The following is a 26,853-nucleotide window of genomic DNA, read 5'->3' on the forward strand; positions in this document are numbered from 1 at the left end:
TATGTGTTAAGTAATCTTATGCTGCTTAAAATTATATATAATAATTTAGAAAAGGCATCTTTGTGAGTGAAACTGGCCTTTAACGTCTGTTTAAAGAAAAATATAAGCAGTGCTGCCAAAGATGAAAAGCTTATGTGAAATTAACAAAATACAATCTCAATTTTTCAGAAACCAAAGATGATTTGTTCTTTCATCAGGCACATAAAATGTATTATCTACCAAACTTATATAGAAAATGATCCCAGTTATGAGGCAAAAGAATCTGTATGCACAAGAGACTGAAAGGAAGGAAGCATGCCAAAATGTTTACTGTGGATATTCTACGGCTTATAGTTATAAGGGTGATTTTTCTTTTCTTCTTGATTCCTTTCAGGATATTCCAAGTTTTCTATAAATAATATGTTTTACTTTTACAACTAGGGAAAAAAAGAAAGAGATATATAATGTTTAAAGGGCAAAACAATACAGCTGTTTATTTTAAGATGAAAAGCTCTGACCCCAAATCATCCATTTTACCTACATTCTGTCACTTTTACTAAAAGCAGAGTTCTACTCATCACAGTGAAAAAACAATGAATTAAAAGTAATTTCTGATGTTAACCCAAGTACCCAGTTAGACTCCTTAAGAATATAGAATTGTGTAATCAACTTAGATAATTCAAAGTCCAGTGATATAACTAAGTTCTTTGACAACTGAGCACACGTTGTTTCCTTACTTATCTTTAAACATTCCTAGTCCAATTACTCCCTAGCATAATACCATGTATAAATGGGGATGAGTTTACAATGGTTTCTGTAACCAAAAAGTATTTCTATTCTGTCCTCTGCCACATATTTTTAAATTATCTTTTCCATTAGCAGAAATGGGCAACATAAACAATAAAGCATGTTAAGTCTGTTGCTACAAATTTACCTTGCGAAAATTTTTGTTCAGAGAGCAGATATCTGCATTATTTAAGGACATTTAGTCATTTGTAGCTAACACCTGAAGTAAACTACCCTAAGTCAATTTTTAATATTTCAGTCTAGACACAGTAGACAAACTATTTAAATATTTTATAATTTACTGTGTGTAGTTATTTGGCTTTAAAGAAAAAAAAGAGGGCTCACATTCTATTTAAATTAAGACATTAATATATTTTATAAAGCCCAAACCATAGTACACTAAGAGCCAGAGGGGTCTAGGAAATTGATCTCAGTGGGTATACAGCAAAGACAAAATCTGGAGGCAGACGCTAAAGGAAGTTGAGATAAATAAAATTCAAATCAGTATATTAACAGAACTACACAAATGTTTACAACACAGTAACTACACTTTTCAATTAGTTCATTGTGAAAACTGAGCAAAATATTCAACAATTTTGGGTCAACAAAAAGTATGGAGTATTTTAAGACAATAAAGAGTGACTGGTGTTGAGAGTACTGAGGCTACACATAAAGGTACTGAAATTCAAATCTGAAAAATACTGTGCTGGCCAAACATAACACTACAAATTTCTAAGGGAAGAATTCCCGTTTTGGTCCCTAGATTAGATGGTAAGTAAATTAAAAAAACAGCTCAGAAAAGCAGCAAAAATATTAACATTTACTAGAGTCTCAAAACTTTGTATTGGCTGTGAGTCTGGGGGAAAAAACACTTATAAATGTCATACTACCAATTAAACTTTCAAGAGTCATCAGAGTATTTAGCTTTAAAATTTTACTAAATCAGAGAGACCTTAAACTACACATTCAGAATGCTGAACTAGGTAATCACATATTAAAAAGATAATGACTCATTATTAGTAAATTACCCAGTCTGTTCTATCAAAGTAGTAGTTAAGGTCACCAAATCATGTTGGTGCCTTTGGTTCTGGAATTATAACTAGCTGTACTGTAGGAGCATCAGCACTTAAGTTTTATGCCAGTGGGAATACTCTTGGCTGCCTGGCTTCACAGGCACTGAATACACTTAAAATTATAAGAAACTGACTGGATTTAGTAAGTTCTGAATAATACAATAACCAACTGTATATTTATTATGAAGTTAAGAGCCAATCTCCTACCCAAACCCTCTTCTATCAGCTGCACATTTCCCAAATGAGTAAGATAAAATGACTCAATCTAAACCAGGTGAAGGAATGTATTAACATAATCCAACAAAAATGAAATAAAACAATCCAGAGTTTTGAGTGTTTTTTTCACACTTGTAATAAACTGAAAAAATATTTCAATTAAGTAAAACAACGATATGCCACAAAAAGCCACTCCCATCATCCAGAATACTAAAGCCCTTATACAACACTAGATAAATTTTTATATAAAACAGTAGAAACTAGCATACCATTAATTAGAAACCTCAAAATATTCAAAAGACAGTATCAAGTACTCAAGAGAAAGCTCAAGAAGCCAAAACCTCAGAATCCATACATCCTGGTTGTTACCCTAAATTTTAATTAACTACCCACACATTTAATCATAATCAACTTTTTCAGAGATATACAAATCAATGCATCTATTTAAAAGGACTACTCTTTATCGTTAAGAACTTTACATTAACTTTTATATTCTACTCAGCAGGGTGTCTGTCTGTACTCCAAATTACCTCTCATGTTCCAGGAAATAAATACAAACTCATATGCCTTGTGATCACTGATGGCCTGCTTATGTAATTCTAGTCCACTAAATGTTAATTCCATAGAATATGCTCTTGATTATTTAAAAACTGTAATTAATTTCTTGATGAAATACTGTAATTCTCCAACAGTTACAATTTTGTAAAGATATGCAATAACTGAGTATCACTCCCATGAAAGACAAAAAAAGTATAATTTTGTTCCAAGATTAACTTAGTCTCATGTATCTCTATTAAGTCTTTCAAGGATTCCAGAGAATCTTTTCATATCTCCATTTCTGGAAAGTGAAATCAGTATAGAAGTAATTTGGGAACTTGAAAATGGCATTCGTTTTTTTCAGCAGATGCCAAATTTTTGACCGACATGGCTCTCACAATTACTTTGTTACCATCAGTCCAGTCAGTTAACAGGTTGTAGGAAAAGATTCGTTTTTGCAGACACTGCTAAGCTGTTTAAAGAGAAGAGAGAGAGATTAATTTAGTGATTATAAAATGCACAAATACTTAAAATATTTTGAACACTTTTTGTTGGATTATATCAGGTGTGACTACATTTTAACAAAAGTGGACTTTTTAAGATAAGTCTGGTCAAGGAAGTGCAGAAACAGTAAGTCAATATGATAGAAATAGGTCAAAATATGATGTGTTAGTTCAATTAATGTATGAACTCCTGCCACCATCGAAGACAAATATTAAAAAGCTACGTCTTTAGTCTAGTTCTGTATTTTACCATAGAGGCACATTTAGAAGAAAAACAAAAGGGTCACCCAAATACTAAATTGTTTTCAACCATTATAGTAAATAGAGCCAAACCTAGAAATTTCAAAAACAATCCATTTTATATGCCATAAATCTCCTTTATCCATGTGCTAATCATCCAGAACACAATTTTCTAAAAATAGTAAGACAACAGTTTCACATTAATCATAACTTTTTTAATTAACAAGTAGTGAGTCGGACACTTTAAGATATTGTTTACTACATACTGAAATAAACAGATCTGTTTAAATTCAGAAACCCAAACATTTACAGTAAAATGTGCTTACACATAAATATGACCAAATTTATTTAAAGCCCCTATTAGATAGATCCTAAATACATGCAATTACCATGTGAAAACCAGACCATGAAGTTGATGTAAAAAATGACAAAATCACTAAGTCACCAAAACTAGAAAAAAAAATGAAATGGAAACTGAGGAAAGACAGTTAATAAAACATAAGGAACCTAACAAAGCAGCTTTAAAAATAGGCCATACTAATCTTTCCATTTTCAAAAGTTCTTTATCAAGTAATTCCAAAAACTGCCATTTATAAAATGACATTCTAAAAATCTACACTTGGAATTTCAAAGCATCTCAATTCAGAAAGCTTTGACTGCTGTTTTCTCCCCAGCCCACAACTTCAAATAATGCAGGAAAAGTATTGACGTAAAGAAGAAAATATTCCAAGAGAATGTTATAGTTTTTAGAAAAATGAACTTACTGCTTTCCAGAACCTTTTAAGACCCACAGTCAGCATTAACAACAATCATTTTTCCTATTTTCATCCATTATTTTCCAATGTCATGTTAGAGATGAATAAATTCTTTGAGCCCATAACTAAAAGATCAACAAACCTGGTTTTATTATGACACCATATTTTTGTCATTGGTACTGCACAAAATTATATACAAAGAAATATATACAAAAATGTTCAAGTATTAAATTTCAATTCAAGGCTTCTGTTTCAAAAAAGCTACATTTAACATATTTCATAAAGATAGCACAAATTAGTCATTTCAAATAATCTTTCCAACTACTTTTGGTTTATATATATGTATATATATATATATAAAATTCAGTAGGCACTAAAAACCCATGCAGCTGCATTGTGAGGGGCTTGCTCCTGCCCTTAGGTATAAGCAGGTTCATCACTCCAAGTTGTGAGTTTGGCTACTACCCATCATGCTCAAGTGCAGTAGTAGATGATTTTACAAAATATGCTGTGATGCACTGGAAACCAAAGACCAATTCAGGTCTCAAATCGTATTATCTAGCAACAAAACATTTACAGTTGTGCAAGAACAAGGATTCCATTTTCATAACCAAATAACAACAAAATAAAACATTTTATGTGTAAGATAACTTACATCTTTGGACTGCTGGAAAATACTTTTTAATTATGAACATTTTAAAAATAAAAAACAGCAGAAGCCCTGATATTACCTCTTTTTCCTCATTTCTTATACTACCTTTTAAAATAAAGCAGGAAATGTGGCCAGCAGCTGGTCCCGTCTCTTCTGCCCCAACAGCTGTATCCACTTTAGCACAAAGAAAAACAAGGATGCTAAATACGTATATACTTTATCAAGCAGTGATGTTTCACAAAGAATTTCTTAATGCCTCTTACACTGAAGGACACCATAACTCAATTTATACAAATGGTTAATAGATTCAAGGGAAGAATAAATCCCACCTTTGGGAAAATAGTGCCAATCGTGTTATTTAAGTGGCCAGAAGCACTCAATTTAAAAAATTATTCTAAAATAAGACAAATACTTTTGAAATACAGAGAATAAGATTCTTTGTGAAGCCTCACTTTACACGTTTTCATTCACATTTCACAACCTTCAATATCTAATCATACATATATAAATTTAACCTAAAATTTTAATACAACAAAAATAAAGATGTTCAACAATTTATTCATACTCAGTGATAGGGTAATCACTGCTGGTCCTCAAAGAAATATTAACCATTCTTATTCTCGAAGTAACTAAAACACAGAAGTCTGATATGCATGTTAATTTCCAACTTCTCTAATGGTGAGATACTAAAATCTGTTACTCCGTATAGACTGTTTCTATATCTCCTACTGAAAACTAAAAGGCATTGATATTTCAGAGGTACCTGTCACCTCCAGCAAAATAACTATCACATTTGTGCATGCCCCAAATACTTATTGTCAACCTCTGAAAAGTTGCCCTAAAATCGGAATTCCAATTTGCACCTTGTACAACTCGGAACTTCCATTCAACTTCACCTGTTTCACTGTCTCCAAACTGTATCTCTATAAGCAGGTTTCAGTGTACAGTTGGAACCGATGTCATCCAAGGCCATGTCCACACTGGGGACAGAAGAGCTAGGTACACGCAAGTCTGAATAAGGGGACACATTAATAGCTATTTCAACCAGAAGAGGCATCTTAAATACATTCTTGACCAGCACAAGTCTGTTTCCAGGGTGGACAGGGCCCAAATTAGATTTCCCTCCCACCTTCCAAAACAGGAAAAAAAAAAAAACCACACACACACAGACTGAGATGTTGCCCATTAAAGTAGACTAAGCAGCAGAGCATGAGCGTTACGGGAAGAGATGGATCCTTACCAGGTTGTGAGGCGGGAACGACTGTTCTGTAACCCCTACAACGGAGCCTGGCAGGAAGGAAATCACCTAAAAAAGAAACTGTCAGAGAGATTTAATAGTCACATGTTATCATTAGGAGTTGGTTACTGTGTCACATTCATGCTTTTAGCTAAACACTTTAAGATTCAATATTACTTTTTTTCTCTCCTCTGAAATGTGTCCGGTGAAGATGTCCCACTAAGGTAAGTTTGACATGGTGTAAGGGAGTTGAAAGGGGTAAACGCGGATAAAGAGCAGATTACTTGACCCTACATTTTAAGAGAAGACGACGCCTTCCGGGCGCACGCCGAGCAGAACTCCACCGACACCTTATCCTTGTCCACATGGAGACAGACTCCTCCCGCCGAGTCGTCCTCTTCCAGCAGGTCCTGCTTCTGCTTTCCCACCGGCAGAGCGTAGTCGTGGTCACCGGCGGGCGAGTCTCTGAAGAGCGAGGTTGTCAGCCGCAGTCCCACGCCGCTCAGCCGGCTCAGCAAGCGAGCCAGTCCAGTCTCGTTGGCTAAGACTGCCCGTAGGTAGCGACTCTCCTCCTGCAGTGCCTGTACGCGTTTGCCCAGCTCCCGATTCTCGGCCCGCAGTTCCTGGTTCTCGGCTGCCAGACCCCGTACTCGACTCTCCAGCCCCATCACGTACTCCTTCTTCTTCAGCCGATTAAGGCGGGCAGCGGCCGCCGCCGCCTTCCGGGGACTCTTTGTCGCCGCCTGGTTGTTGTCGTTACCGCTGCCGCCACCGCCGCCTCCTGGAGACTTTTTCCGCCTCTTTTCGGCGCTGCCACTGTCACTGCTGCTGCTGCAGCCTCCGATACCGTTTAACAGCCTCTGCAGCAGGTCAGAGAAGCGCTGCATTTCAGCAGCCGCGGCCTCATCGTCATCCTCCCCTCTCCACAGGCCGCCGCTATCCGAGCCTCCGCCAGACGAGGAGAGAGGCCCCGGCGAGCTAAGCCCGGGGTCCAGGTGCCAGTCCGGTTGCCGGGGGTCCAGGAGATCCGCCAGTTCCAGCCCAGACAGAAAGTCCATATCCTCCGTTTCTTCTCCGGGGAGGCTGGCGATCGCTTCCTCCTCCATCTCCTCGGGCGAGGGCGCGCGCACGGCCACCCTGCCGCGGCTCCCCCTCCCGGCTTCCAACTCCCCTTCGTCGCCAAGCTGCTGCTTGCGGCCGGGAGATCCGGCCACTGCTGTCTCCTCCCCCGCTGCCGCCCGGGTGAGGTCCGAGGGCAGCGAGCAGGTTGCAGCCGGGGCTGGGCTCTCACTGCGGGTTGGGGAGTTGCTGCCCGAGGCTGCCAGCAGCTTGGTCAGGCTATGCCTCATGAGGGCCGGCGGCGGGCCGCGGTAGGCCCTGGCCGCTAAGAGTGGGCCTCACGGGCCCCAAGGATCCCGCGCCCCAGGGTGGGTAGCCCCCGGCACTGGCCGAAACGAAATGCAGGGAAAGGTCCGAGTAGCCTCCCGCCTCAGTTGGCTAGTCGACCCCCCGCGCCAGGGCGCAGGGAGGGTCGGGAGAAAGAAGCGGTGAGGCCCAGTGATGACTCGACCGCACCACCCAGACAACGGCCTGGCCGGAAGTCAGTGGTTTTCGCCCCAGCCCCGCCCACCGCGTTTCGCGCGCCACCAGGCCGTAATATCGCGAGGTTTTAGGGTGCTTTGGAGTGGGAATAATTCCAGCTTTCTAGTGACGTCATAATAACTGCAGCAAAAATAACAACAGACTCTAGATTTATCCACCCTAATTCAATAATACCGCCCAATACCCAGACTCAACAGTTCAACACACTGTTTTGCCATATTTGCTTTATCTTTACATAAATGCTTGTAAATTTTTTTTGCTGAATCATCCTAAAGTTGCAGGTAAGACACCACACGCCTGCGTACTTCAGTGTGCATCTCTAAAACTAAGGACTTTTTTTCATAATCATAATACTATTACCAAGTGTTCAGAAAATTAACAATCGTTTACTAATACTATTTAATACCTGGGCCATACTAGATGTCCTCAGCTGGATAATGGATATGCTAATTACCCTAACCTGATCACTACATTCCATATGTATGGAAACATCACTATGTACCCCATGAATGTGACAGTTATTATTTGTCAATTAAAAAAAAAAAAAGGAATGTAGAATACAACGTTCCTTACAAAAATTGTCTTTGGTTGTTCATGCCATTTTTTACAAGTAGGTATTTTCACTTGAGCCAAGATCCAATCAGTACTGACTTACTGCATTTGGGTAACGAACAAAAACTCTGACAAATAGAGCCAGAAAAGGCTACGAAGAGAGGGTACTCATACTTGTACGCCTGAAAACAAAGACTGCAAAACCACAACGTTGCACAAAAACCATCACGACCTTATACAAAACCTCTGCAAGGATGTCTGCCCAGAAGCTGCCTGTCCAACCTTGAACTGACGTCACCCTTGTTATTGACCTTTGTAGTCAAGATAATTATTTCAAAACAATGTGTAACCATCCTCATTTTTTTTCCTTTAAAACCCTTTGTCTTCCTTCGTCTTCCTGCATGCACACATAGTTTACTATGGCATGCGTTTTCCCATTGAAATGCTCTATTTTCAATGCACATCTTTTATTTTAGAGACCTTTTCTGTTTGTTATTTAGGTTCACATCCCACAAGGGATTTGAGATTTGAAGCAGTTTACAAATACAGATATTTAGGTTCATATCCCACAAGAGATCTGAGATTTGAAGCAGTTTACAAGTACATTAGAATATAGTAAAACAAAACATTTTGAATTTTTAAAAAGCAAGGCCAAAAAAAAGATGAACTAGGAAGAGAAGGAGTTCTGAAAGGGGAAACGGTTAATATTGGAATTGGATGGATGCAATATCTTACTCAGTTGTTTGAGTTGGGCTAAAATTGTTTCCTGACAGCCCAAACAAAAAAAGAGAAATGAATTTTCCTTTGTTCATAAGTAAAGTATATATGAATTCTTTAACCACTTTTCTAGTTCTTAAATCTTAAAGAAACTTCTCTATAGGATACTGAATAATGTAGCAGATATCCTCTAGGATAGCTGCTTCTATACAGTATTTCTTAAGAGAGACAGAAAGCAAGTTCCAGGAAAGTTGAACACTGACAGGTCCTAAATATTGAGAAACGTGCTTGGTACACTGCACAGGCTTCAACAAATATTTATTGAGTGAGTGAACAAAGTCTACAGTTTTGACTGAAGGCATAACACTAAAGCTCAACTGAATGAAAACAATTATTTCAAGGTGTGAAAAAAGTATGACCTGTGGTATCTAGAAGAATAAATAAAAGGACTCCTTGTCTTGCTTAACATTCCATTAGGAAAGATTTTGCTAAAGAACAACAGCACACAGTTCAAGGTGATATATGTATACTCTGGCCTCCCTTGAGTACAGGTGTTTTGTATGGCTGGTAATCCCATTCAACTGCATTTTCCCCTTAGGCAAAATTCAATATTATTGATTGATTTATTATATTTTTTAAACTACAAAATTTTGTTTTAAATACACATGATTTGGCCAGGTGTGGTGGCTCACGCCTATAATCCCAGCACTTTGGGAGGCCAAGGCAGGAGGATTGCCTGAGCCCAGGAGTTTGAGATCAGCCTCGGCAACATAGAGAGACACCAACCCCCCCACCACCAACCCCCACCCACCACCTTGCCTGGCTAATTTTTTGTACTTTTAGTAGAGATGGGGTTTCACCATGTTGGCAAGGCTGGTCTTGAACTCCTGGCCTCAGGTGATCTGCCCGCCTCAGGTGATCCACCTGCCTCAGCCTCCCAAAGTGCTGGGATTGTGGGCGTGAGCCACCGCAACCTCCCAAATTTGCTTTTCCTTGATTATTGGAAGGTTGAATGTTTGTCACATGACCAACTGACTTCTAACGTGAATAGGATTTTCACTTCCCTAACCCATTTATTTATCTTTGAAGTAGGGGAAAACGTTCTTCAGGGAAGATGTTTGTCTTTTTTCTTCTTGATTTATGTGAACTCTTTACATTATAAGGAAAACATCCCTTTGCCTCTTATATTTTCCAACTTTTTAAAAAAATAATTTTACGATTTACTAGGGGTGGAGTTGTAAAGTTCTTTCTTAGGCTGTAATTTTTAAATAGTCAATTTATCAAAGACCAGGCTCAGCGGCTCACACCTGTAATACCAGCACTTTGGGAGGCCGAGGCAGGCAGAACACTTAAGGCCAGGAGTTCGAGACCAGCCTGGCCAACATGATGAAACCTCATCTCTATTAAAAATACAAAAAATTAGAAAAAAATTTAGCCAGGTGTGGTGGCACATGCATGTAATCCCAGCTACTTGGGAGGCTGAGGCCCAAGAATCACTTGAACCTTGGAGGCGGAGGTTGCAGTAAGCCAAGATTGTGCCACTGCACTCCATCCAGCCTGGGCGACAGAGTAAGACTATGTCTTAGAAGAAAAAAAAAAAATCCACTTATCAATTCATTGAATAATCCATACTTGTCCCACTGACTTCCCAACATGTGTGCCATATATTAAATTCTTACATACACTTGGATCTATTTCTGGTCTTTATCTATTTTATTGATCAGTTCTGCAATTCCAGAAGCAAAATCACTCCACTTTTTATTGGAGTTTATATTACATTTTCATATCTCATATGGCAAGTCCCTCTTTGTCACTTTTATTTTCTCAGAATTTTCTAGCTATACTTAAGTATTTATTTCTCCACATAACTTTAGAAGACTTTCCAAGTTCAAAAAAGCTAGAATTTTAATGGAAATTGCATTAAATGTATTCATTTCTTTTATCTAGTTTTTATGCAAACTTTGCATAAAATAGATTATTTCTTCCGTTCTATTTCTAAATGGTTATTGTTACTATGTAGGAGAGCTATTTATCTTTTTTGTTAAATTTTTAACTGACTAGTGCACCAAACTTTCTTGTTTTAATTTTCAGCTTATCAATTTTTAATAATTACATAACCTTATATATAACTATTTTGCTTCCTTCTTTGCAATATTTATTATCTTGACTGATAATATAATAGCACTTTCAGATTCATGTCTAATAATAGTGTTTATAGCAAACTTCCTTGTCTTATTCCTGACTTTAACAGAAATGCCTTTACTATCTAGCTATTGACTTGAGATTAGTATTTTTTATTAGATTAAGAAACATGCTCCTATTTGTATTTTACATGGAGATTTTAACAACATGAATGGCTGTTTTATTAAATGACTTGCAGCATGTGTCAGGATTCAACTATACTCCAAATCTTTGGAGGGAAGGAGGTATAAAGCCATGTAAAAACTGTGTAAGGTTCACTAGCTTAAGATAATTGTGAGAGAAGCCTAAACTTTATAACTCTGTGTATTGGGTTTTGTATATTGGGGAGGCAGTTTGAAAAACATCTGTTCAGCTTCTCGTAGCTAAATAAAGGTTTTGCAAAACTTGACCCATCTCACGTACCTACATTATTCTGCATCTGTCTAGAATTGCAAGATCAAAGCAAGAAAATAATTTATTCAGTCATTCTACACACACACACACACACACACACACACACACACACACACGGTCTACTTTGAGCTAGATCCTGTTATAAGCATTGTGGGTATAATGATGGGCAAGGTCGATAAAGTTCTCATGGAGCCGACTTTGTAATGAGAGAAGACAGCAAATAAATAGGAAAGTTTTATAAAAATGCTATACAGAGATTTTTTTAAAGGGTCACCCAATTGAAAATAAATCTATAATTATTTTAGATTGGATAGCCAATGGACAATTCTCTGAGGAAATAAAATTTCAGCTGAAACCTCAATAGTGTGTTAAGAAATAAAGACAAAAAGGTTGGAGCAGAGTGGGTAAGAAGAGACATCATAGGACATGTGTTTTTATACACACTATTTACAACTGAATTAATTAAATGTTTTTTGTTTGTTTTGAGACAGAGTCTCACTCTGTTGCCCAGGCTAGAGTACAGTGGCATGATCTCAGCTCACTGCAACCTCTGCCTCCTGGGTTCAAGCGATTCTCCTGCCTCAGCCTTCCAAGTGGCTGGGATTACAGGTGCTTGCCACCATGCCTGGCTAATTTTTGTATTTTTTAGTAGAGACAGGGTTTCACCATGTTGGCCAGGCTGGTCTTGAACTCCTGACCTCATGATCTGCCCATCTCAGCCTCCCAAAGTGCTGGGATTACAGGTGTGAGCCACCATGCCCGGCCTAATTACATGTTTGTAAATACACAAGCTTTTCATTGGAACTTGAAAGAAGAAAAATCCTGAAAGTTTCTAGCAAGCATGTAATACAAAATGAAAATTAATTTAAGACATGTAGGGCCATTGATACTTTGTTTCACATTCTTTATTTCCTCTTAACATTTTAATCCCCCCACAATAAGATCCCAAGGTTTTTTGTTTGTTTGTTTGTTTTTTGAGACGGAGTCTCGCTCTATCACCCAGGCTAGAGTACAGTGGCGCGATCTCTGCTAACTGCAAACTCTGCCTCCTGGGTTCACGCCATTCTCCTGCCTCTGCCTACTGAGTGGCTGGGACTACAGGTACCCGCCACCACACCCAGCTAATTTTTTGTATATTTAGTAGAGACAGGGTTTCCCCATGTTAGCCAGGATGGTCTTGACCTCCTGACCTCGTGATCCACCTGCCTCAGCCTCCCAAAGTGCTGGATTACAGGCGTGAGCCACTGCACCAGGCCTCTCAAGTTCTTTAACCATAGATTTTCCAAACATAGGAAAAGAATGTCAACTCATCCCCTGAGACATGCATACATAAATTTTTCAGCTGGAGCACCAGAATACAATGTAGCATCAATATCTAGATAGATTAGAAGAAGAGGTTGTCAGCTAAGAGTGAAGAGGAGGATAGGAGTTAATATAGATTAGATTGTGTCCCTCAAAAATGACATGTCGAAGTCCTAATCCCTAGTACCTTAGAACGTGACCTTATTTGGCAATAGGATTTTTACAGAGATAATAAAGCTAAAATTAGCTTATTAGGGTGGGTTCTAATTCAGCATGATTTTTGCCCTTATAAAAAGAAAACATTTGTACATAGAGACAAACATAAAGGGAAGACAATGGAAAGACACATAGGTAGAGGATAAGCATGTGTATTAATCCATTCTCACACTGCTGCAAAGAACTGCCCCAAACTGGGTAATTTATAAAGAAAAAGAGGTTTAATGGACTCACAGTTCCACATGGCTAAGGAGGCCTCACAATCACGGTGGAAGGCAAAGGAGAAGTAAAGACATGTGTTACATGGCGGTAGGCAAGAGAGCATATGTAGGGGAACTGCCCTTTACAAAACCATCAGATCTTGTGAGACTTATTCACTACAGTGAGAACAGCATAGAAAAAACCTGCCCCCATGATTCAATTACTTCCCACTGGGTCCCTTCCACAACATGTGGGGGTTATGGGAGCTACATTTCAAGATGACATTTGGGTGGGGACTCAGCCAAACAACATAATTCTGCTCCTGGCCCCTCCCAAATCTCATGTCCTCACATTTCAAAACCAATCATGCCATCCCAACAATCCCCCATTCAGCATTAACTCAAAAGTCCACAATCCAAAGTCTCATCGGAGGCGAGGCAAGGCAAGTCCTTTCTGCCTACAAGCCTGAAAAATCAAAAGCAAGTTAGTTACTTCCTAGATACAATGCAGGTACAGGCATTGGGTAAATACACCCATTCCAAATGACAGAACTTGGCCAAAACAAAGGGGCTACAGGCCCCATGCAAGTCCATAATCCAGCAGGGCAGTCAAATCTTAAATCTCCATAATGATCTCCTTTGACTCCATGTCTCACACCCAGGTCACACTGATGGAAGAGGTGTGTTACCATGGCCTTGAGCAGCTTAATCCCTGTGGCTTTGCAGGGTCCAGGCCCCCTCCTGGCAGCTTTCATGCATCGGCACTGACTGCAGCTTTTCCAGTGCACAGTGCAAGCTGTTGATAGAGCTACCATTCTGGGGTCTGGAGGACGGTGGCCCTCTTCTCACAGCTCCACTAGGCAGTGCCCCAGTGTAGACTCTGTGTGGGAACTCTGACCCCACACTTCCCTTCTGCACTGCCCTAGCAGAGGTTCTCCATGGAAGCCCTGCTCCTGCAGCAAACTTATGCCTGGACAGCCAAGTGTTCCCATACATCCTCTAAAATCTAGGGGGAGGTTGCCAGACCTCAATTCTTGACTTCTATGCACCCAGAGGCTCAATATCACATGGAAGCCGCCAAGGCTTAGGGCTTGCACCCTCTGAAGCCATAGCCTGAGCCTGTACCTTGGCCTCTTTTAGCCACAGCTGGAGCAGCTGGGATGCAGGGCACCAAGAACCTAGGCTGCACACAGCATGGGGCCCTAGGCCCAGCATATGAAACCATTTTCTATTCCTAGGCCTCTGGGCCTGTCATGGGAGGGGCTGCTTCGAAGATCTCTAACATGCCCTGGAGACATTCTCTCCATTGTCTTGGTAATTAACCTGTTGCTCCTGGTTACTTATGCAAATTTCTGCAGCCAGCTTGAATTTCTCCCAAGAAAATGGGTTTTTTCTTTCCCACTGCAACATCGGGCTGCAAATTTTCCAAACTTTTATGTTCTGCTTCCTCTTGAATTCATTGCTACTTAGAAACTTCTTCTGCCAGATACCCTAAATCATCTCTCTCAAGTTCAAAGTTCCACAAACCTCTAGGGCAGGGGCAAAATGCCACCAGTCTCTTTGCCAAAGCATAAGAAGAGTCACCTTTGCTCCAGTCCCCAACAAATTCGTCATCTCCATCTGAGACCACCTCAGCTTGGACTTCTTAGTGTTATCACATCAGCATTTTGATCAAAGCCATTCAACAAGTCTCTAGGAAGTTCTAAACTTTCCCACATGTTTCTGTCTTCTTCTGAGCCCTCCAAACTATTCCAATCTCTGCCTGTTACCCAGTTCCAAAGTTGCTTCCACATTTTAAAGTATCTTTACAGCAGCGCCCCACTACCCAGGACCAATTTACTGTATTAGTCCATTCTCACACTGCTATAAAGAACCGCCTGAGACTAGGTAATTTATAAAGAAAAAGAGGTTTTATGGACTCACAGCTCCACATGGCTAGGGAGGCCTCACAATCATGTGGGAAGGCCAAGGAGGAGCAAAGGCATATCTTACATAGTGCAGGCAAGAGGGCATATGCAGGGAAACTGCCCTTTATAAAACCATCAGATCTCGTGAGACTTATGCACTATCATGAGAACAGCAAGGGAAAAACTCTCCCCCATGATTCAATCACCTCCCACCAAGTCCCTTCCACAACATGTGGGGATTATGGAGCTACAATTTAAGATGACACCTGGGTGGAAACACAGCCAAACCGTAACAACCATGTGACTGGAATGATGTGTCTACAAGCCAAGGAATGCCAAGAATTGCCAGCAAACATCAGAAACTGGAAGAGGCAAGGAAAAATTCTCCCCCAAAGCCACTGGAGAAAGCAAGGCCTTGCCAACACCTTGGTTTTGGACTTCTAGCCCCCAGAACCATGAGACAATAAATTTCTGTTATTTTAAACCACCTGATTTTGGGTACTGCTTTGTCATGGCAGCCATTCAGTAAAACTGTTAAAGGAGATGAAGAGAGGCTAACCAAATATGCCAAGAATCTAGCTGAGCCTGTTGTATCATTCAGTGCTCAACTACAGGAAACAGAAACCAACTTAGCTACTTTAGGAGGAATGAAATTTAATTCAGAGAATGTAGTGCTTTAAAAGTCATTGGAAAGACTGGAGGGAGGAGTGGGCATTAGACTGGATTATCAAGAATGCCTCTCAGCACAATATTGGCAAATAGGCCCACTTGGTAGCTACTATCTCTGCCCCAGTTGGAAAAGTGGTAAAATAGACAGCTGGAATGTTGACTTCAAAAAACTCTGCTTTAGCTGTGATTTAGGGATAAGGAAAACTGCTGCTCCCCAAATTCTCAACCCCAACTATTCCTTTCTTTCTTTCTTTCTTTCTTTTTTTTTTTTTTTTGAGACGGAGTCTCACTCTGTCACCCAGGCTTGAGTGCAATGGCTTCATCTCGGCTCACTGCAACCTCCACCTCCCGGGTTCAAGCAATTCTGCCTCAGTCTCCCAAGTAGCTGGGATTACAGGTGCCCGCCACCATGCCCAGCTAATTTTTGTATTTTTAATTGAAACGGGGTTTCACCATATTGGTCAGGCTGGTCTTGAACTCCTGACCTCAGGTAATCCACCCACCTTGGCCTCCCAAAATGTTAGGATTACAGGTGTGAGCCACCACGCGCAACTCAACTCCAACTATTGACTATTGCTACCTAACAAGTTACCCAAAACTTAAAAAAGGACAAACATCCAAGAATAAGCACTTGTTTATTACTGTGGTTTAAAACAATAAACATTTATTGTTGCTCACATTTTCTGTTGGTCAGAAATTTTTAAGTGGCTTAGCTAGGTAATTAGTTCTAGCTCTGAAATCCTCATGGGGTTTAGTCAGATTTTGGCTTGGACTGCAGTCCTCTGGAAAGCTTGAATGGTGCTAAAGAATCCGCTTCCAAGTGGCTTGTTCATATGGCTAACTCGTTGGCCATGAAGGGAGGTTTCAGTTCCTCCTCCATGTGGGCCCATCCACAGAGCTGTGTGAGTGTCTACACTTCACGGTGGCTGTCTTCACCTAGAACAAATGGTCCATGAGACCAAGGAAGAAGCACCAATGTCTTTTATGACCTAGCCTCAGAGATTATATACCATCACTTATGTAAGATTCTTTTGGTCATATGAGTCAGACCTTATTCGTTCTGGGAGAGGATGAGACAAGGACATGAATACTAGGAAACAAGAATCATTAGAAAGCCTGTCTTAAGGGGCTGGCTACCACATCCTATAAAGTTAGTGAATGGACATCGAGATGCTGTTGCAGAAAAACCTGATGTCTCCACAAGAATATACTTGGAAGCTATAGTGGCAAAAGGAGGAAACCAAGGATCCTTGCCTCATTTGCACCTTCCAAATATGGCTGCAGAGGAGTCTGGCAAATATAGTTTGTTTCTGTGCTTCTTTTGTTTCAGCTTTTACATTTCTGCAACACAGAAAAGCACATTGAAAGGGGGATTGGAATAGATGAGTCCAAGTCTATCAGATCTCCCCAAAGATCATGACTTTATGGTACTCCAGCACCAATATACATTTACTGGATTTTCTATAGCAGACAACTGAAGCAGTGATAGCAGGGAATGGGTTAGTGTTTTTCTGAGTAGATATAGTAGAATGACAAATGTACAGGCATACCTCGGAGGTACTGCAGATTTGATTCCAGACCACCACAATAAAGTGAATATCATAATAAAGTGAGTCATGTGAATGTTCTGGTATCCTAGTGCATATAAATGTTTACACTATACTGTAGTCTACTCGTGTGCAACAGCATTATGTCTTTGAAATGTGCATACCTTAAGTTAAAAATATTTTATTGCTAAAAATGCTAACAATCATCTGAGCCTTCAGTAAGTCATAATCCTTTTGCTGGTGGAGGGTCTTGTCTCAATGTTGATGACTATTGACTCATTAAGGTAGTGGTTGCTGAAGGTTGGGGTAACTGTGGCATTTCTTAAAATATGACAATAAAGTTTGCAGCATCAATTGACACTTCCCTTCATGAAAGATTTCTCTATAGCACATGATGTTGTTTGATACCATTTTGCCTATGGGAGAACTTCTTTCAAAATTGGAGTCAATTCTCTCCAACCCTGCTGCTGCTTTATCAACTAAGTTTATGTAATATTCTAAATCCTTTGTTGTCATTCAAACAATGTTCACAGCATCTTCACCAAGAATAGATTCCATTACAAGAAACTATCCATTTTTCTTGGCTCATCCATAAGAAGAAACTCCTCATCCAATCAAGTGTTATCATGAGATTGCAGTAATTCAGTCACATCTAGCTCCAACTTTAATCCTAGCTCCCTTCTTACTTCTATCACATCTGCAGTTATTTCCTCCACTAAAGTCTTGAATCCTTCTAAGTCATCCATAAAGGATGGAATCCTCTTCCAAACTTCCAAACAAATGTTCTTAATGGCATCTAGAATGGTGAATCCTTTCCAGAAGGTTTTCAATTTATTTTGCTTAGATTGATGAGAGGAATCACTATGTATGGCAGCTTTGCCTTAATGTATTTCCAAAACATTAAGATTTCAAAGTTGCAGAACTCCTTGATTCATGGCCTGCAGAGTGGATGTTGTCTTACCAGGCATAAAAACGTAAATCTCCTTGTAAATCTTAATTGTAGCTCTTGAGTAACTAACTGCATTGTCAATGAGCAGTAACATTTGGAAAGGAATCCTTTTTTCTCAGCAGTGGTTCTCAACAGTGGGCTTAAAATATTCAGTAAACCATGCTGTAGATAGATATGCTCTCATTCAGGCTTTGTCATTCCACTTATAGAGTACAGGCAAAGCAGATTTGGCATAATTCTTGAAGGCCCTAGGATTTTTGGAAGGGTAAATATGAGCACTGGCTTCAACTTAAAGTCACCAGCTGCATTAGCCCATTAGCCCCTAATAAGAGGGTCAGCCTGTCCTTTAAAGCTTTGATGCCAGGCATTGACTTCTCTAACTACTAAAGCCTTAGAGGGCATCTTCTTCCAATAAAAGGCCTTTTTGTCCACAGTGAAAGTCTGTTGTTTAGTGTAGCCACCTTCATCAATTATCTCAGCTGGATCTTCTGGAAAACTTGCTGCTTCACCTTGCACTTCTATGTTATAGAAATGGGTTATTCTCTCTAACTTGGCTGTGGTGCTTTTACTTCTCATTGCTATTTCCAAATCATTTCTTCTCCTCTCTCCTTCAGAATATCCAAACCTCATGAACCAACCTCTGCTAGCTTCTGCTAGCTTCTGCTAGCTTCCAGCTTTTCTTCTGCAGCTTCCTCACCTCTTTCAGCCTTCATAGAATTGAAAACAGTTAGGGCCTTGCTCTGGGTTTGGCTTTGGCTTAAAGGAATGTCATGACTGGTTTGATCTTCTATCCAGATCACTAAAACTTTCTCCATGTCAGCAATAAGGATGTTTTATTTTCCTATCATTCATGTGTTTACTGAAGTGGCCCTTTTTAATTTCCTTCAAATTTTTTTCCTTCAAAAATGTTTCCTCTGCATTCATGACTTGGCTAACTGGTGCAAAAGGCCAAGCTTTCAGCCTGTCTCCGCTTTCAACACACCTTCCTCACTAAGTTTAATCATTTCTAGCTTTTGGCTTAAAGTGAGAGATGTATAACTCTTTCACTTGAACACTTAGAGGCCATTGTAGGATTATCAATTGGCCTAATTACAATATTGTTGTGTCTCAGGAATAAGGAGACCCAAGGCGAGGGAGAGAGACTGGGGAATGGCCAGTCAGGGTCAGTCAGAACACACACAACATTCATCAATTAAGTTTGCCATCTTATATGGGTACTGTTCACAGCACCCCAAAACAATTACAATAGTAATATAAAAGATCAATGATCACAGATCCCCATGACAGAGACATTAATAATGAAAAAGCCTGAAATAATGTGAGAGTTACAAACCACAGAGACACAAAGTGAACACATGCTGTTGGAAAAATGGTGCTGATAGACATGCTCAACTTATGGTTGCCACAAACCTTCAATTTGTAAAAAATGCCATATATGTGAAGCAGAAGAAAGTGAAATGCAATAAAACAAGGTATACCAGTAGCACAAAGATGAGGGTGCTCATTTTACTATAGTTTGCCTGTTTACCCATGAAGTATAATGTGTAAGGGGTAGTGAGACAGGACATTATGACTGGATGAAAATTGAAGAATCAGGTGATTGACGATGTCTACGGCACTGCTGGATTGTGTTTACAAGCACTACATGCATATTTGCATGAAATGTGCAATTCCCAGTGTGCTAGCTGTATTATATTTCCACTCCTCTAACTCCTTCTCAAGAAAGCATTTCTAAATGCAACTGAATGAGAATTATACTATTGTGGACTAATGTGGAATACATTTTGTTTTATTTTAAAATGATCATCATTTGTAACCAACTGAAATAGTGAGAAATTACTAGTATATGTCCTAACTAATCAAACCTCACAGTTGCTGCCACTCAAGTTGAGAATTGCTATTTCAGTGGGGAAAAGGGAGTAGGCATAGAAGTTTGAGCATGAAAGATTTGGAAGGCTAGGAAAAAAGCTTCTTATATTCTGATAGCAAGAACTCCACTTCTCAAGTGGAAGTTGTTTCCTCTCTCACCACAAAGGGCACCTCGGAGTCAGAACTTGGCTGTTGTGCTCTTACTTCTCATTGCCAATTCCAAATCATTCCTTCTGCTGTCTCCTTTAGAAACCCCCAAAACTTTTAAAATTTAAATTTCTTAAATACTGAAAATTTGTACTCTGACACAAAACTGAAGAGAATAGTACACAGAATCCTTATAGACCCATCATCCAGATTTAACATTATCAAGATTTTTCCACACTTGCTTTATCTCTTTTTTTATTACTGAAATATTTTAAAGTAAATAAATCCTAGACATCATGTCATTTCATCCCTATACATGGCAGTGTACATCCTTAACTATAATGTCATTTTTTCTTTTCTTTTTTTTTTTTTTTTGGAGACAGGGTGTCACTTTGTCACCCAGGCTGGACTGCAGTGGCTCAAACATGGCTCACTGAAGCCTCAACCACCCTGGGCTCAGGTGGTCCTCCTACCTCAGCCTCCTGAGTAGCTGGGACTACATTTGCAAGTCACCACACCGGGCTATTTTTTCTATTTTTTTTTTTTTTTTTTTTTTTGTAGAGACGGGATTTCGTCATGTTGCCCAGGTTGGTCTCACGCTCCTGGGTTCAAGCAATCCTCTTGCCTCGGCCTCCCAAAGTGCTGGAATTACAGGCGTGAGCCACCGTGTTTGACTGTAAAATCTTTTTTTTTTTTTTTTTTTTGAGACAGAGTGTCGCTCTGTCACCAGGCTGGAATGCAGTAACGCAATCTCGGCTCACTGCAACCTCCGCCTCCCAGGTTCAAGCGATTCCCTTGCCTCAGCCTCCCAAGTAGCTGGGATTACAGGCGCCAGCCACCACAACTGGCTAATTTTTTTGTATTTTCAGTAGAGGAGGAGTTTCACCATGTTGGCCAGGCTGGTCTCGAACTCCTGACCTCAGGTGATCCACCCGCCTTGGCCTCTCAAAGTGCTGGGATTACAGGTGTGAGCCACCAGCCTAAGTCATTTTTTTCTATAACCACAACACCATGATTACAACTAATAAAAGTATTATGGATTTCTTGATATCATTTAGTCCACATTCAGTAGTCTCAAAAATGTCGATCTACAGATAACTTAATCAGGATCCAAACAATTCTACACATTCCAGTTGGTTGTTATGTCTCTTAAATTTCTTTTAATCTAGGACAGCAATCCCCCACTCCCTTTCCGAAATGCCTTTTGTGTGAAACCAGGTCAATTGTCCTATTGAATGTCTCATATTCTAGATTTGTCTGCTTTCTTGTGATGTTATTTTACTTATCCCAATAGCCCACATATTTTCTGTAAATGGGAAGTTAGTTCTTAGGGCTTAATTATCTTAAGGTTCAACATTTTTGGCAAGAATACTTCCTAGGAGGTGCTGCTCTTCATACTGCATTATACCAGGAGGCACACAATACTTAGCTGTCCTGTTTTACTGTACTGATGCTAAGATTGATCAATGTTTTCAAGTGGTGACAGTCTAATTCCCCCACTGCAAAATTCCCCACTAACCTTTCTCCTAATGGTTTCATCTAATGATGATCAGTTCCTAAGTTATTTCAGTCAAGGTTACACAATTATTTTTAAAATGCCTTTTTACTTTTATCTGGTATTATTCTGTGAAAAGCAGCTTTCATTACTTAGAAGTCACTTTGTTTTCCTGAAATACAGAGAACAGGCAAAGTAGAATAAATGTTCAATTAATTCTCTTTAATTGTAATTAATCTTTTTGGGGGGTGTATCATGATATTCAGTGTTTCACTAAATTGTGGTTATAGATTTTGGTGCTCAAATCAATCATCTTTGGCCACTGAGAGCCCCTCCAATTTAGCTCTCTTGTCTATTTGACAGAACTCCATTAGTTTCTGATAGTTAATTTGCTTTCTGACACACCTAGATTTTTCAGGTTTATCTTGTACTTTTCCTACACCAGTTCTGAAATCAGCATCTCCTCCAGGGAGCCTTTCTTCAATTTAGTGGAAAACAGTTTTGGGAGGCCAGAAACAGGCCCTAGGGATGCTCACTGCATTGGATTTTTATTGCTTCTAGGCATTTCAGTTGACAGAGCTAGGGAATATGTATTTTTTTTTTTAACAGAAAAACTGTCAGGGATTTAGACTGGTATTTTAAATTCAAATTAAACATTAAATAATTTTTTACTTAACTTTTTAAATACCTGCACTTAAGTCTTGAAAATTTTCTCCCTAGCAACAATAACATAATCATTTTTTTGCTTTCGCTTCAATATATATAAAAATGTTCATATAATTGCCAATATTACAACTAACAAGCTAATGAATGAAATTTACTAAGATTTCTTTGCAGTTCAATTTGTCCTTGGAATATACTCCATTAAGGATATTCATTGAAAATACTGTTTTCTAAAGCCTTTTGGATAATTCTTTTCTTTGTATGGTTATACCAATTTGAAATTCATGCCATGTCATCCTCATATCTCTTCCTTACTGAAGATTTTAGCTTTCTGGTTACCTCTTCACCCACTAAGACCTAATTTAAGGTCACCCAGTAACAGTCAGGATTTGAATCTAGGCAGTCTTATGCCAATGCACCCTTTTGCTTACTACACTAATACTTCAGCTGGTTTGCTGATCAGAGATCTGAATTTCCAAAGGGCTCAGTCAAAGAGTTTGCAAGGGAATGGTGGTGGGGGAGGGGAAGGATTGAGTAAGATTATGAAGGCTCAGACTTCTGGAAAGGACTAATGTAAATGTGGATGTGAGCATAATGGGATTAATCTGGCCAGAGAATCTCTTGAATCTATTTGGAGCTGCTTATTCTGTAGCCCTGAATGGTACAGTTGTTGGGAAAGGCAGTTTTCTTGATCAGGAACAGGAGGTACTGTGAAGCTTTCCAAGCTACTGTACTCTCATGTTTTCTTCTTCTCTTGGACAGTTTTTACACATTCTACAGATACCTTAAATCCATCTCCAGGAAAAGCTTCCTCTAATCACTCCTACATTAGGTTGGAGGACCCTGCTATGCACTTCCATGTCCTCCTATTGTTCAGCATTTTTCTCATCCAGAAAGATGCAAAGTCAGTGAAGATAAGGTCTCTATCTTGCTCACATTGTATCCCACCACTTAGCATAGTGTCTTGGCTAATAGACTCTCAATGAATATTTGTTAAATTAATGCAATATATTCAGTGAATGAGTTAGTAATTAGGATCAGAAAGATCAGAAATGAAAGATCAGAATGGCTGATCTACCTCCTCTACCTTTTGTTGGTATGTCAGCATAAAAACAAAAATGAATACCAAAAGCCTAAAAGCTTGAATATATAAGAAAACAGACTCTCTAAAATCTAAGATTTATACAGACATGTGAAAATCCATGAAAGAAGCTAACACATCCAAATCTTTAGGAGAGAAATACTAATCATTGGGAGGCATTCTTTAGGGAAGAAAAAGATATTGTCATTAGGCATATGTTGTTGAACATTTGTGAAAGCAGCAGCTTCCAGCTGAACGTTCTGACCCAGATCTGTCAGGCCATATTTGGCTTTATCTAAAATATGCCGTGCCTACCCAGTTCTTGGAGAGGGGAAAATGTGCAGGCTTTTGAATCGCCTAAACAGAAATATAGCTTATTGGGAAATTAAACAGATATATGGAAGATTCTTTTTTTTTTGTTTTCAATTTTACTATCTTTTGAATAGGTAATATATTCACATAGTTCAAAAGTCAAATGATATAAAATGGTATACATTAAGAAGTTTTTTTCCCATTCCTATCCCTGACCACCTCATTCCCTTTATGCTTCCACACCACTAATAACAAATTTTTTTCCAATATTTATTTATGCAGCTGGAAATGTTTGCATGCTAATACCCCTCCTCCTCTCCCCCTTACACAGAATATAGTATTATATGGATATTGCTCTATAGCTTGTGTTTTTTCCTGCATATATCCTGGAGATAGTTCTATATCAATACATTAACATCTTCCTTTTCCTTTTGTTTTACAGTTGCACTGTGTTCCACAGTGTGAAGGATCCATAGTTCATATAACCTGTTCCCTATTGATGGTATGTAAGCTATTTCCAATCTTTTGCTGTAACAATGATGTAATGAATAACCTTAAACATGAAAACGAAGATTATTTTAGACTAGTACAAATAAGAGTGGATTACAGCATTAAGTGGGAACTGTCTGGCAAGTAGCTAAGGTAGGAGTCCCTCTGTGGGACTGGGGATTAAGGGTGTTGTGAGAGCACCGTAGTCAGTTGAATGTGTAATGAATGACCAGACACATCTGTGCAAGAACAAGTTTTTTTCTTTGATTCATTTTTCCCAAGTGGAATAAACAGGAGGTTTTAGAGAGAACAGCATCAAGTAGGGAGACTCATCTGTAGAGCTCTAGGTGTCCCCTAAGTTTAATGTTTTTAGTGTTTAGAAAGTAACATCCAATTTACACAATAATTAGAAAAGCTTATTCTCAGCCACTTCCCCAAATTCCAGTAACTTTTTTAAGAGGCCAAGACTTGTGATTAAGGATTTAAAAAGGCTCCCTGTCTGATAAGGCTCTGGCAGTCTAAACAGATGTAGCACAGAAGGCACTACTGATGGACCATCCAACATCCATCCTCCTTCATTCCTGCTGGCAGAGCCCTGCCTTTGCCAGGTAGTCCCTTCCACTATGTGGCACAGACTGGCCTCATTCCCATCTCAGGGTGGATCCTGATTGGTCTAAATCAATCATGCTGGCAACATGCCCTATGAAGATGCTTGGCTGAGGTATTTGCATATGACCCAATTTTGGCCAATGACACTGGCAGACAAGCTGTCTGGAGGGGGAGGGTAGGCTTTTAGGGGAGCAGTTAAGAGTCATCGTCCTCTTTTCTTTGTGGGCAAAGAGGTGGTATCTCAAGTCTGCCCAGCTCTGTTGGTCTCGTCATAGTAGAAAGCAGAATATCCCTGACCTGACTCAGCCACAGCTACCTCATCGGTATCTGGGGAAAGGAGGGCTGAGTAGAACAGCAGGCACCTGGGCAGGTACTCCTTCAAACAACTTTCTTTAAATAATTGTTTAATATATGGAGTCAGGTTGACAAAGATTTTCTATTAATATTTTGTTTACTAGAAACAAACTAACTTGAATTCATTTTCTCTAACTGAAGCAGAGTTAGTATTCTGAAAATACCAGTCAGTTCACTTCTCCTGTAGCTCTCCTCTTTTCAAGCTCTCTTTCATAATTTTTTGGAACCAGACAAGTTCCTTACAGCACACTGAAGAGCTCACAGTTTAGGTAACAAAAAGTCACACCTATCAGCTACATGGCACTACTCATACATTATCTGCTTTTAGGATCTCTGTTCTGCTTTCATTTGAGAGCTACTGCTTGTAGATGTTACAGAAAAATTCAGCAGGGATATAGGTCTGCTTAAATTTCAAAGGCAGTAGTTTGAAGGAGGCTGATTTACATTTTGTCACTTTGTTCCAGTGATAAGCATCGCTTAATAGAGCAACATACCATAATAGATAAACTGGTTGCTTATCCCCTGATGTGGCTCTGGGTCACAGATTAAATATGAGGACTGACAGAGTGGAATATAAAGTACCACGGAGCACAGAGGAAGACAATGCCTTTTTAAGGCTCCTAAGAAGGAGTTTGCTCCTTCTGGAGCATGGGTTTTAGAGCCAGAAAACAGGCCCAGCTACTTCCTTGATAGTACCCAGAACAAAAATTAAAATATGGGGCCGCTTGTTAAAAAATTAATAAGAATTTCGCGACAGCAACAGTGAGCATTAAACCAGGTGTGGGGGCCTGTGTAGGCAGCATACCCAGGGCCTTAGGTTCAAAACTCACTCTTGCCTCTCCAAACCTTCCTGGCTTTGGACAAGTCACCCTGAGTCTCCTTTTTTTCACCTGTAAAATTGTGATAACTGAACCTCCCTTGAAGAGTTGTTATGAGGGCGGAATGAAAAGCACCTGACACATGATAGGTGCACATTCCTCTTGGCCTATGTTGTGGGCTCTTCTGCGGTTGTTCTTCAGAGCCATCTATCTTTAACTTTCTACTCTCATTTCCCACTTTCAAAATTTTTCAAATGGGTATTAGGGTGAATCTTATTAAATGGCCCGTATCTGACGACTTAGGATCTACAAAACGGCAAATAAGAATCAAACGTATGTGTTCCTTGGCACAGCTTGGAACACTACGGTCCTCAGACCAGGGCAACTGGGCTCTTTCACCTGCGCCCGAGTTTTGGGGGACACGCGCCCCTACCCCATGCCCTACTCCCCCGACGCGATCTTCCAACGCGCTCTTCCCCCACGTAACGTGGAGTCCCTGGAGCTCACTCCCCTTCAAGACCACACTCCAGTACCCGGAATTCCGGGATTCATACCCAAACGGCCCTCAGCCTGCTCCAGAACCGTTCGGCCTCTGCCCATGGGACTTCTCCTAGCAGGCTGGGCGCAAAACTTAGGCCCCAAGGACGACCACGAGGCCGCAGTTTGGGGTGGATGAGCCGAGCAAAGACTTGCAGGTTACGGGAGGTAGGAGGAGCGGTAGAGCGGCGTGAGGGTCGGCACGCATGCGCACCAGGCCCCTCGCAGAGCAGCGCGGATCTGGA

The 26,853-nt window shown here is 39.9% G+C and overlaps 1 protein-coding gene across 13 annotated transcripts; it reads right to left on the reverse strand.

Annotated features, from left to right (window-relative positions):
- Nucleotides 1-286: 286 nt before the first annotated feature.
- Nucleotides 287-26,853, reverse strand: CREBZF (CREB/ATF bZIP transcription factor). Of its 13 annotated transcripts, XM_050755884.1 has the most exons (5): nt 6,273-7,903; nt 5,982-6,059; nt 5,638-5,752; nt 4,847-4,915; nt 287-3,063 (listed from the first exon to the last, which is right to left on the reverse strand). In XM_050755884.1, exons 1-2 carry the CDS (start codon nt 7,325-7,327, stop codon nt 6,044-6,046), a joined length of 1,071 nt encoding a protein of 356 aa, XP_050611841.1. In that variant the 5' UTR covers nt 7,328-7,903; the 3' UTR covers nt 287-3,063; nt 4,847-4,915; nt 5,638-5,752; nt 5,982-6,043. The 13 variants fall into 13 exon arrangements, 12 of the variants coding, with proteins under 12 accessions (XP_050611841.1, XP_050611840.1, XP_050611839.1 ...); XM_050755883.1 differs by having other exon boundaries at nt 287-4,915; XM_050755882.1 differs by lacking the exon at nt 5,638-5,752 and having other exon boundaries at nt 6,273-7,902.

This window comes from Macaca thibetana, chromosome 14, assembly GCF_024542745.1.
Source record: "Macaca thibetana thibetana isolate TM-01 chromosome 14, ASM2454274v1, whole genome shotgun sequence".
Taxonomy (NCBI): domain Eukaryota; kingdom Metazoa; phylum Chordata; class Mammalia; order Primates; family Cercopithecidae; genus Macaca; species Macaca thibetana.